Source organism: Orycteropus afer, unplaced genomic scaffold, assembly GCF_000298275.1.
Source record: "Orycteropus afer afer isolate SDZICR_OR568_19922 unplaced genomic scaffold, OryAfe1.0 scaffold00006, whole genome shotgun sequence".
Classification (NCBI taxonomy): domain Eukaryota; kingdom Metazoa; phylum Chordata; class Mammalia; order Tubulidentata; family Orycteropodidae; genus Orycteropus; species Orycteropus afer.
The window spans coordinates 25,945,466-25,958,914 of NW_006921593.1; the positions used below are offsets into that span (position 1 = coordinate 25,945,466).

Below are 13,449 nucleotides of genomic sequence, written 5' to 3' on the forward strand. Positions count from 1 at the left end.
CAGCGCCCCTAGAGGACAGAGTGGAACTGTCCACAGGGTCTCCAAGGCTGTCAATCTTCACAGAAGCAAAGCCCAAACCATACCCACTGCTGTGGAGTCCATTCTGACCCACAACGCCCCTAGAGGACAGAGTGGAACCGCCCCACAGGGTCTCCAAGGCTGTCAGTCTTTACGGAAACAAAGCCCAAACCACACCCAGTGCCGTAGAGTCCATTCAGACTCACAGCGCCCCTAGAAGACAGAGTAGAACTGTCCCATGGGGTTTCCAAAGCTGTCATCATTACGGAAATAGACCGCCACATCTTTGTCCCACAAAGTGGCTGGAGAGTTTGAGCTACCAACCTTTTAGTTGGCAGCCAAGTGCTTTAACTACTGCTCCAGAACACACAAAATCACAGAAAGTTAGTAAATGAACTGTATGAAGCTATTTAACAACAAATTCCCAACATGACAAAGACCACTCCTGACCCCAAACAAAACATACACACAGATAGGAAAACTCTTCAATATAAAGTTAGGGGGTGAAATTCAGCATTACCGAAAGCAATTTATTACAGGGAAACTTATTAATACAGTACAAATAAAATCAAATGGAACATTGACATGAATACTCAAACAACTCCAATGGAATTCAATACTTGTCCCCTTAAAAACTGTAAAAACTACAGATCAAAGAATTATACATTTCTTTACATAAAAATGGAGAAGAAGTACAAATCTTCCAAGTAAAACGAGAAATAAAGTAAGAGAGAGCAGCAGAAAGTGTGACAAACTCAGTCAGTCACCAAGCTAACCAAGAAAGAACGTCTGTATCAGTGTAGACGGAGAGTTCATATGGGGGAAGGGACTCCTGCCTGTGTCAACAAGAACATCAATCATAAAACAAAACAAAAATAAAGTGAAACAAAACACAATCTGGAACTAACCCTAACGCAAAACGTCAGGAGCTAAACAAGAAGAAAGGTACTCGACTTTATTGAGTTACAAAAGAGTAACTGAACACATCAGGCCTGCCTTATTTCTCAGTGGGATAACAGTAAGATAAAGCAAAATGTTTTAAAAGCTCCCAGTGCTGTTATGACAGTCAGACTTTATCCAGATAGGTTCTAATGTGGGCCCATGAAGCCAAAATTGCAAAGTCAGAAAAGACAATACTACATGGCCATCAAATAAGATGATAAATGTTTACATCGGCTGGTACAGGAAAATGGCCAATGGCCAGTAAATTGTCAGGAAAAAGAGAAACCAGGTGTAAAAGAAAAGGACCAGTAGCATCATGGGTGCATGGACCTAAAGACATACTAGTTGCTCCCCAGAAGACTCCAACTCGGGGCGACCTCATGTGTTTCAGAGTAGAACTGCTCCATGGGGTGTCAATGGCTGACTGTTCAGACGTCGATCACCAGGCCTTTCTTCCAAGGCACCTCTGGGTGCCCTCAGAGCTCCAATGTTTCGGTTAGCAGCTGAGTATGCTAACTGTTTGCACCCTCCAAGGCCACATATAAAGACATCGATCCACGAGTGCACAGAAACAAACACTCAAGAGTGACCACCCGGTTCACTGGGGCTGAGATCACGTGATGCTTTTTCCCACTTTTTCTTTACAGGTTTTATGCACTTAGAATTTTTGCAGAAAGCACTGCAACGTTTATAAATGGGGTGGGGGGAGCTTAAAAGTGGAAAAAAAAAGACATACACCCATTTCAAGGTGGCAGGATTATGGCTGTTCACTAATTGCTTCAATGCACTTTTCTGATTTTCCAAATTTTCTACAATAATCGTGACAAACAGATATACTCTGTGCTCAACTGACATGTGACGTTCCCAGCTATTCTCTAACCACAGCAGTGATTTCAGCACCCAAGTCAACGTTCACCAGGAACAGTTCCAATAGGACACAGGGACACACAGGACAGGGACGTCTGAGCTGTTCTCACAGGCTCATTCCAACAAGAAAGGCCAGCCAAACGTGGCAAAGGACCAAGACCCGCGTGCGGCAAACCTTACCGTAAAGCTGTTGTTGACGTTTTTAGTACTGGACTCGGCCACACTTGCATCTGTCAGATCCACCTCATCAAAAATGATGGACTGGAGAGAGACGAGAAGGGGAGAGGGACGTCAGGTCAGGGCTCAGGCACCACCAGGACCCACAGCCCCAAGCCTTTCCAAGGGCCTGGGCCCCGTGCTGCCCACCACCCTCCCAGCGAGCCCCCCCAGACACCCTGGAAACTGCAGCATTTCATCAGTACATGCACACTGCTTTGGCCACCCTCTCGTCTAACAGAGCACGTTCGGCTAGCTCAGACGTGGTGCCGCGAGCTGGTCTACCCCAGGGAGACCACGGGCGATTGCCACCAGGGCTCCACAGCAACAGCAACAGTCCTCAAAAGTCAGCACACCTTCCGAACAAGCTGCTCTGTTCAATTTGAAATTGTAACGCACTATCCAGCCCTCCAAGGAACCCTGGTGGCCCAGCGGTTAAAGAACCCAGCTAACCGAAACGGGAGAGGTCTGAACCTAGCAGCCGTTCCATGGGAGAAAGACATGGCAGTCTGACCTCGTGGAGCTCACAGCCCTGGAAACCCTACGGGGCAGCTGTAATTGCAAGGCTGTAATCTTTTGGGAGCGGACTGCCACATCTTTCTCCCGCAGAGGGGCTGGTGGGTTCAAACCGCCTACTTTTCAGCTAGCGTCTGAGTGCTTATCCACTGCGCCACCAGGGCTCCTCAGAAGCCCCACAGGCTTCCACATGTTGTTCACCCATAAGCCTATGGTCCCCAGTCTTTCTGAAGAGAAAACCATCTACTTGGAAGGCATTTTTTCTGTGACGTTTTCCTTCCCTCACAGGTGACATGACATTAAATAAAACGTAAATGACTAAAAGTTAATTTGTCTGTGAAAAATAAAGCCTCTCTCAAGAGCAGTGCAACCCAACACCCTAGCACATTACAAATCGAGGTGGAAATAGGATCTGAGAGCTCCCCAGCCACCAGGCAGCCAACGCAAGCACAGCCCTCCGGCCCCGGCCCCACTCCGTCTCACCTTCGCAGTCTTTGCATAGTACAGCGTCCGCCCTCGAAGCTTGAAGTACCTCCTTTTTGATCGCTGGAATGAATTGTTCTGTTTGGTCAGCATCCCCTCTTTGAGGACGGTCTGAAAGTACAGAGATGTGGTCAAAGTTACGTGTTTTAAGGTCCTGCCACCCATCCAATGTGCCCAAGGCACACTCCTGTCCCTGACAGCCAGTGGGCCTCACACACTCACTGGCCCTGGCCTCTGTGCAGATCAAACATGGCCAGGGACAAAACACGTGCTTGGACGTGCCCTGGTGTGGGGTGCAGAAGGGGATCTGAGGCTCTCAGGACCGCAGCAAGCAGCCAAGTAAGGATGACAGTGACATGGCCTGCATGTTACCACCCTCAGCATTTGGAGGATGGCAGTGACATGGCCTGCCTGTTGCCACCCTCAGCATTTGGAGGATGGCAGTGACATGGCCTGCATGTTGCCACCCTCAGCATTTGGAGGATGGCAGTGACATGGCCTGCCTGTTGCCACCCTCAGCATTTGGTATTCTTCAGCTATCCTGAGCCGTCTCCTTCTCTGGGCTCCCGCTGATTCTCAGAATCCTGTTGCCAAACCCATCTACGTACACGGCTCAGGGGCTGGCCGCTCAGCCCGCACCTCCCATCACATATTGCATGTGTATTTGCGTACACACTGTATGTGCATCTGCTTACACACCATAGTAGATCTGCATACACAGCTCTGAGGCTGACTGCTCACCCAACATATCCCATCACACACGGTACGTATGTCTGCATGCACGCACATGTGTATCTGCATACACAGCTCTGGGGCTGCCCACTCAGCCTGCACCGCCAGTCACAGGCCAGTCACACGCTGTTGTGTGTATCTACAGGGCTGGCTGCTCACCCCGCACCTGCCATCACATACTGTACAAGTATCTGTGTACACGTCATACGTGTATCTGTGTACACGGCTCTGGGGCTGGCCGCTCAGGCTTGCATCTCCTTTCACACGCTGCACATGACCTCCCGCCACACACTGCACGTGACCTCCTGCCACACGCCACACGTGACCTCCCACTGCACATGACCTCCAGTCACATGCTGTACATTACTTCCCATTACACGTCGTATGTGACCTCCTGTCACACGTCATACATGTATTTGCACAGACTGAGAGATCCACGCACCACAGCCAAGTTCACTAAAACTCACTCACATCATCCCACAAATTTGACAGAGTCCACCATGACACGGGAGAAGCTGCCGTAGAATAATTCGGAAGGAGTCAAAATTCTTCACTGTGGCTCAATTGAAGCCAAAAAACGGGAGCAGGTGTAGCAGCGCTCACTGCCTCCCTTCATCCAAGTCCCTGACAGGACCAGGGAGCCCACTCAGAAATGCAACACCCAAGGAACCACTTGGTCACTGGACACTCTGAACCATTCGGAGCCACTCACAGCAGAACTCATCCACTGTATCTGTGCAGACCACAGCCGACTCAGCGTTTGCACGCCGCTGACACCCCACCTGACAGAAACGTCCCTTCTGCCAAGAGTCTCATCGTGGAAACAAAGGTAGAATTTGTAACAATTCTGCTCAAGGACAAGCACACTGGTCCAGAGAAGCTTCCGTTTAGTTACCTAATCCCACAGCACGTCGCGTGTAGAGTAACTTGTTAAAAAGTTTCTGTCCAGGTACACAGGCGTCTGTGGCCACCTAACACTACGTAAGGCAAAACCAACACAGAGCTACCCAGAAACTCCACTGCACCGAAACGTGTCAGAATGCAGGATGCACAGTGCAGCCATTCGGCCCCTCAATCGCCCTGCAAACTCAGGACGCACCGTGACTGCGCCACAGACGAGTGTGAAGAGAGTCCCTTCCCACAAAACATACACACCCCTAGTCAACACACACATACACCCCCCATACACACACCCACACACAACACATACACATGTGCACACTCCTGGTCAACACACATGTGTACACTCCATCAACACACATACAGCACATGTACATATCCCATCAACACACATGTACACGCTGTCAGCACACACACAACACATACACACACACCCCATCAACACACAGGTGCACACTGTCAGCACACACCCCATCAACACACACACACACATCCCACCCCCATATACATGTACCATATACACATACACACATAACCCACCAACACACATATAACATATATACATATCCCATCCACACACATGGCACACACATATGCACACACCCCATCAACACACACATACAACACATACATGCACACACCCCATCAACACACAAGTACACACTGTGAGCACACACATATGCATACACCCCATCAACACACACACCCCACCCACACCCCACCCACATATACATATACCATAAACACATACACACATACCCCATCAACACACACATATATACCGTCAGCACACACACACATGCACATACCCCATCAAAACACACACAATCCATACACACACACACACACCATCAACACACACACAACACATACATACACCCCATCAACACACACACCAACACACACATACATCCCATCCACACATACACACCCCAACACACACAGACAACAGACATACTCCAACACACACACATCCCATCCACACATACACACCCCATCAACACACACACACAGAGAATACAGACATACTCTGCCAACACACACATATCCCATCAATGCACACACACACACCACCCTCATACCCATCCCCCCTGACTCGCACTAACGCCCATCCACCAGGAGCAGCAGACTGTGCCCCATGCACATAGGCCCCAGCCTGTCCCTGAAGCCAGCCCACCTTCTCTCCCCTGCAGGCAGGCTGTCCTCCCTGGGAGCTTCCTGGGCAGGTGGGCTTCACATGTCACTACCCAAAGACCACGTGCAAGGTCCCCAACTGCCCACCCACGTGCCAACTCCAGGAAAGCTGGTGCCTTTTAGGGCTGGCCCAGCCGCACACACAGCAGCCCTTTCCCACTCCCTAAAGGGACAAGACGAGGAGAAAACAACTGAACTATCAACTCACTCACTCTGTGGTGGCCACCTTAGCCGCTTACTTTTGCAGCGATCACCCGTGCTCCTGGTAACAAAGGGCGCCAAGAAGAGAGAGATGGACAGCATTATGCAACGGTCAAGGACAGGAACGACCATCAGCCGGCCACTACAAGGTGGACCCGCAGGCTCGCTAAGCAAAGCTCTGGGGTCCCACAGTGCAGACATGTGCCGCACGGAGCCCGGCTGATCCAGGGCGGACAGAAGGCCCCACCTCAAGTCTGAGGAGCTACAGATGCAAACCAGCGTGCAACATGGACAGGCTACCGGGACTCTTCTCACATCCAAGTCCACATGACTTCAATGGGCTCTTCAAAGACACAGAACACTAATGACCTGAGACCCTGGGGCAGACGTCAGGAGATCCTCCCCTCGATCTCAAAGGACCTGCTCAGTCCAAACGCCCCTCCTTACCCCTGCACGTCTTCCTCACCTCTGCAGGGACCACTCACCTCAGCAAAGGAAGGCATCGCTTTCATTGCTTTCCTAAATGCAAATTATTTTAAAAAAAAAAGAGAGAGAGAGAGAGAGACAGCAAAACCAACAAGCTGAAGAACAAAAAGTTACAAGAAGTGATGTTTTGAGGATGAAAAGCTGGAGTATTTTCTCTGCATCTCCCACCCACAACTCACTCATGACAACACCACCCACCCCGCCACGCGTGCACACACACGCACACTCACACAAGTCTTTCAGAAAGCGGATGAGCGCCTGCAGGGTTCTATTTATAGAACAAGAGTGCTCAGAAAAAGACTGGTGGGTTGCAGCGGAAGGGGCTAGGGAGAGATAAAGACCAGCCTTCTTTGAAGCTTTCTCAGAAACGGCTTCTCCTCTTCTGATTCGCCGAGTGTGGCTACTACAGCCACGCTCCAGGATATTTTTAACCATGCCGTCAAAAGCAGCGGGCTGAACACAGTCAAGGAAACACCACGCAAACATGGGACTGTTTCACACTTAGCAGCTGTGAAACCTGCCCACAGGAAGTCCTGCTTGGCTGGCATGGCCCTTCATCGCACCACGCGGAGCAGAGAACCAACAGCCAAAACCCCAGGCCCCAGGCCCGCTCACCACAGCCGGCAGGCCCTTAGAATCAGCAGGTCTTTGCACAAATCGAAGGGCCAGCTCTTTGTTGGCCTGCCCAAGACTGTGTCTCAGGCGCCTTTACTGCTGCCGGAGGCAAGAATGGGCAAGAAGACAGTGCATAGACACCAAGAACGTGCCCAGCCAGACGCAGGACACACAGCAGCCACGGGCAAGTAGGCACTCCACCCTCCAAGGTGGATGGACACAAACTCCCCCCAAGCAGGCTGACCGGGAGGGCATGGACAACGGAGGTCCTGACGTGCAGTACAGCTGGAGCAGTGAAGTGAGGTCCCACTCGGGCTGTGGGTACCCCTGCTGCCCACTCCCAGGGCAGACACACACCACTCACAAGCCGGACTGCCAAGGATGCCTGCGGCACGGGGGCGTGCAAGTCACCGCACAGGAGGGTTCTGGGAGCACCCTGCAGAGAGGGCTTCCAGCCGGCAGGTGCAGAAGCTCCTGAGAGGCTGAGGTGCCCTGCTCAGACACTCACTGCCAGTCTTCGGCTGCGTGGGAACAGCTGGGCCCCATCCAGGAAGGACCCTCTTGCCTTCTTCACTCCCCCTCATTCCTCAAGCCCACAGCAGCACCACCATGTCACTGACATGCCCTGCAGGGACGCAACTGGAGAGAGGGCCAGAGGAGGACAGACGTAGGCACAAAAGTGCCGTGGCACAGACAGGCTCAGGGCAACAGAGGACCTGGGGCATGGGGGTGACAAAGGCTTAGGAGAGGAGCACAGAAGAACAGGGGCTGGGCACAGGCAGAGCCCACCCACCATACCAGGGGCTGGAGACAGGGCCCAGAGCAGACAGCTGGTACCTGGACAAGGGGTCTGGCTGGTTTCCTGTAGACCATGGGGAGTGAGTAGAAGCTCAGAAGTACAGTTTGGAGGCCGGGTGGGGAGGAGGCGAAACCAGAAGGCAGGCGGAAGGCTCCGGAAACTCCTGCCAGAGGGCAAGGTGGGGATGAGTCTGGGAGGAAGAAGATAGGGACACGGGCCTGAGGGTTGGGGCAGGAGATAATCCAGCAGACGGGGCCCAAGAACAGGACAGAGGCAGGAAGCCAGGGCGCCCACCTCAAGGGAAATGCATGTTTCACATGGGGAACACCTAGGGAGTCGGGCGCAGTGCCGTGGCCAGTTATGTGGGTCTGGAGGGTAAAAGGAGGTTTAACGTAGGAGAGGAGGTGCCTGTGAAGGGGGAAATGGGAGACCAAGGGTGCCAACATTTGGGTACAGAAAGGAAGAGGGAGTCCAAAGAATGAAGAAAACCAAACATGCATGGAAATAATTAGCCCAAGCAACTGGTGCACCATGCGATCCTCAGCCTGTATGACATGAGACCAGCAGAACTGGGTGGGGCCCGGCGACACTCGGAGGGGTCTCTATCCTGGATAGAGTGGATGAACATGATGGATCAAAACTCAAAACTGTAACTTAAAAAAAGGGGGGGGGGCAGGTAGAGTCTGATGGAACCCCTGTGACTATGGCCCCTGGCTGCCCTTCAGGTCTAGAACTGAACCCACTCCTGTGGCCTCCAGCCAAACAAAAGACAGGCATATGAGCTGAACATTTACATTAGGTAGATATACTCCTTGGAGAGAACAATCATGGGAGAATAGAAGGGCTGTGTATGCACAGGAAGATAGCTTGGGGGGCAGGAGTGCATGGGAGGAAAGGACACAGGGAAGAGGTAACTATGGGGAGGAAGTGGGAAGAGAGCTGTTGCATTGTGGGAAAGGGCAGTCAATGTCATGAAACAAAGTGTATGTGAACTGCCGTAGGAAAAATTAATTTGCTCTGTAAACTTTCACCCAAATCACAATAAAAATTAAAAAAAAAAAAAAAAGAGGGAGTTCAAAAAGAAAAGTGAGACAGCCTGGTAAGAAAGTGGACAGGAAACCAGGCAAGGAGTTGAACACGTGTCAAGAAGACCACATGTGCCTGGTGTGGAATGCCACGGTGAGAACATCAAAGAGGACTGGGAGGAGTTGAGCGACAGCCACGAGGAGGTCATTGGTGACCCCTCCAAAGCAGACCCAAAGAACGACCGAGAGGAAGCCTGCAGTAAAGCCACTGAGTGTGACAGGGATAGGAGGGAGCAGAGATGGCAGGGAGTTAACCCTTCATACAACTGAGAAGTCTGTTCATCGTGTTTTGATCAAGGACCCAGTAGATGGATCATGATCGAAAGGAGGAAAATCATGGAACAGAACTTCAAATTCCTATGGAAACCAGACTTACTGGATCTATTGAGGCTGGTGGAAATAATCGTTAAACCTTGAACGGAAACAGTCTCAGGATGCCATCGTTAAAGAACAGCTTAACTCAAGTAATAAAGAATGTTAGCCTTGAGCGCTAAGCTCTTATAAATTGTCTACATGTGTTCAAGCTGCCAACGAATCTACATGTGTTCAAGCTGACAGTGAATCTACACGTGTTCAAGCTGACAATAAATCTGCACGTGTTCAAGCTGACAACAATGAATCTAAACCACCGACGAGAACTTCAGGGGCAGAGAGCCTAAATTAATGACGATGCAACAATACGGGCAGAGACGGTGACAATATGGGCTGCACAATCTGAAGTCTGTAACCAATGTCACTCAACTGCTCATGCAGAAACTGCGAATGGATGTCGTAAGCTCGGTTGTGTATGTTGCCACCAAAATAAATAAAAGAAGAGGAGGAGTTTGTTAATCAAAAACACCCTAAAAAGTAAGTGTAAGGACATGCCTCTATCAGGGAGGTGCTCTCAGAAATACTTCTAACAGCCACAGTTAGCACCCAGAATATGGGAAGACTAACAAAATAAGAAGAAATGAAAAGAGATACCCAAAGAAAGACGGGTAGTAAGCACGAACAGGCATTTCCCGGGAGAGTGAGCAGGATGGTGACCATGGAAAGGTGCTTATCTCAGAGGATCACCAGGAAGAGTGCACCTGGGCAAGGCAAGGCAACGGGCCTCTTCCAGTTACTTTATTGTTATGCTTCACAACATAGTTATCTATCAGATGTGTTATTGTTTACAGAAAGAGATAAAGCGAAAAACAAAGTTAACCAATAGAAGGACAGACAAAACCTCAAGCAGTAACTGATGCTGTTAGTGTCTCCTGCATGTCAGTGAGATTGTGTCACCATGTTTCCTTGGTGACAAACAGAGATAAACCACAAACCATCAGCCAAGCAGGCAACTAGTGGAGGAGAGAGAGGGTGCTGATGAATGAAACGTGTCCAGGAGAACAAGCTGAGGGCAACGGCACCCATGCCCTCCCGACCAGCACCAGCCTGCCCAAGGATGCCCAGGGCTGGAGACAGGACTGCAGGGAGGTTGGACAAGGGAGACGGGCTATACGTGAAAACAAAAGTACAAAGGAGTAAAAACTGGGCCAAATGTCAACTTCAGGCATCTATCTGCCCTTAAAGAAGCTCTGGTGGTGTAGTGCCTAAGGCATCTGACCACTAACCAGAAGGCTGGTGGTTCAAACCCACCAGCCACTCCTCAGAAGGAAGGTTGGGCAATCTACTTCCATAGTGATACTGCCTTGGCAACCCAAGGAGGGGTCACTATGAGTCGGGGCCCACTCCACGGCACATAACAACAACATTTGCCTTCTTAATAAAACACACAGATGTGATCTAGGAGACTGTCACTAACATCCCACTTGACAGATAAGAGTGAGTCATCTGCCCAAGGTTAAATGGATAACAGCTGATCATAAAGAACCTCAGGTGTCTGTCTACCTGTGGCAAAGCTCCTTCATGGAATACATACGGCCTAAGCAAGAGACGCTCTGGTAGCATAGTGGCTAAAGCACTTGACTGCTAACCAGAAGGTTGGCGGTTCAAACCCACCAGCCACTCCTCGGAAAGAAGGTTGGGCAATCCTACTTTCGTAGTGATACTGCCTCGGAAACCCAAGGAGGGGTCGCTATGAGTCGGGGCCGACTCGACGGCAAATAACAACAACAACAAGCAAAAGATGATAGGAAATTACTCTGTTCACAAAACAAGACATTTGCAACACGTTCCAACACTTACCGATCGAGAACCTACCATGACCTACAGTATGCACCTAAGCCGTTTCCACATTTTAATCCTCATGCTAATTTTGGAAGTCGGTAGAAATATCCCCATTCTACAGATTAGGAAAGTGAGGTCCAGAGGAATAAGTAACTCACTCAAGGCCACACAGCTGCCCAATGGCACAACTGGGATTCAAACCCAGGACCTAGAGAACCACCAGAAGTATCTGTCGGCAAAGTGGAAAGTTCAGCATAACCGTCTACTGATACCTGACTCCATTAGTTAAGCAAAAGGTAACTCCTTCATCTGCTCGAACGCTACCTACAAATTCATCTTGACTCAGAAGCACCTACAACACAGGCTCACACAACAGAAAACACCGACAGCCGGGTCTTACCACCTCATCAGGGGAGGAAGTCTGCTCACATCAAGCCACAACTGACTGCTCTCGACTTGTGTGTCTCCGTGGCACCAACATCCAGCGGGCAAGGGCTGAGGCACAGCTGGGTGGCCGCTGCTGCTGGAGCGTGCTGCCCGCCCCGCCGAGCCAGGTCCCTCAGCCAGTGCTGCCAATCTGCTCCGAGGCAACCACACGGGGTTCCAACCCAAGTACCAAGCCCACTGCCACCGTGTCGACCCCAGCGCGTGGCGCCCCCACCGTGTCAGGGTGGGATGGTGCGTCCCAGGGTTTCCAATGGCCTCTCTTCCAAAGGCCCCAAAAACCCTACCTCATGGACAAAGGACGGTCATTGTTTCTTACCAAGCAAGGTATCCCAGTTTCCCCTCTGCCATTACCCTGTCAGTGTAGCCACCAAGAGTAAAAGTGACCATGCTCCAGAGCCCTGATGCCATTAAAGACATCCCCGATCTCCTGAAAGGGGAAAAGGTCTCATTCTGGTCATGGTAACGCAAGAAAGGGCCAAACCTCAAAGGGCAAAAAGTCGCCCCACACGTTACGGCCAAGTCCTCCAGAGAGCTGCTCCTAGGTGGGCCCTTCAGCTTGAGCGCATACCCTTTTCCCCACAATTTAAGGGCACGTCTGCTACAGTAGGAGCCCTGCTGGGACAGTACTTAAGCACGCAGCTGCTAACCAAAGGTCAGCAGTTGGAACCCACCAGCTGCTCTGCGGGAGAAAGACGTGGCAGTCTGCCTCCACACACTGCGGCCTCCAGGGACTGCCGCCTCCACACACCGCTGCTGTCAAGGGCCACTGAGTCGGCTCTGACTCACAGCGACCCCATGGACAACAGAAGGACACTGCCCGGGCCTGCACCCTCCTCACCATCACTGCATCCAGTGTCAGTCCATCTTGTTGCGGGTCTTCCTGCTTGTCACTGACCCCTCTGCTTCACCAAGCATGATGCCACTTCTCCAGACTGCAACCTGGGAAACGCCACAGGGCAGCTCTACCCTGTCCTACAGGGTCACGATGAGTCGGAATCCACTCGATGGCAACAGGTTTTCTGCCATACAGGTAGGGCAGACACGGTTAACAACCTGCCCTACACCGGTTCCTCCCCTCCTTGCTAACGGTGGAGTGACACCACACGCAGTCTGACTAATCCTCACAGTCCTGACCCCCAGTCCAGCCCATGGGATTCAGTCCGTCAAAGAGACCTAAGCAGAAATCATGTGGGGAGTGAGGAGGTGGGGCAGTTGCTTTACTGAGACACAGGACCACCTATGGCTTCAGCTGCCTCTTTCTCCTTGAGTGTAGACAGGATGCCAAGTGCTATGGCAGCCATAGCGAGGCCATGAGGCAGCAAGTCAATAGTCTAAAGACGGTGGAGCAGAAACAGAGAAATACTGGGGGCCCTGATGGCTTCAATGAACATCCTGCCGACTAAAAATGGACTGGCTAAGTTGACTCCTTCTTGGTCACCATCACTGGCTACACGAATATGATTCTAAATTCTGGTGTCTCCAGGATCCAGGCCCCACATCCTTCGTCTCAAACCAAAGTCTTCATCGGTCCCTTACTCTCTAACCTGCTCCTTGCTGCTGTTCTGTACGACGGAACTGCTTGTGACTCACAGCAATCCCGTGTGACAACACACAGCTGTCCCGGAGGGTCTTCTTGGCTGTAATCTTTACAGAAGCAGGTCAGCAGGTTTCTTTCCCTTAGAGCCACATGGTGAGTTCAAACCACCAACCTTCCAATTAGCAGCCAAGTGCTTAACCACTGTGCCACCAGAGTTCCTTAAGCTGCTCCTCACTCACTCACTACTGCCGTCGAGT

At 51.1% G+C, this 13,449-nt stretch overlaps 1 protein-coding gene across 1 annotated transcript in view; it reads right to left on the bottom strand.

Moving 5' to 3' along the window:
* DGKD (diacylglycerol kinase delta) overlaps positions 1–3,171 on the bottom strand; it is a 70,181-nt gene extending 67,010 nt beyond the window's left edge. Inside the window, exons 1-2 of the mRNA XM_007943742.2 lie at positions 3,043–3,171; positions 2,008–2,088 (exon numbers count right to left, since the gene is read on the bottom strand). Coding sequence (XP_007941933.2) covers positions 2,008–2,088; positions 3,043–3,135 — 174 coding nt within the window. The 5' untranslated portion in view covers positions 3,136–3,171. The remainder of the gene's footprint in view (positions 1–2,007; positions 2,089–3,042) is intronic.
* Positions 3,172–13,449: the final 10,278 nt, after the last annotated feature.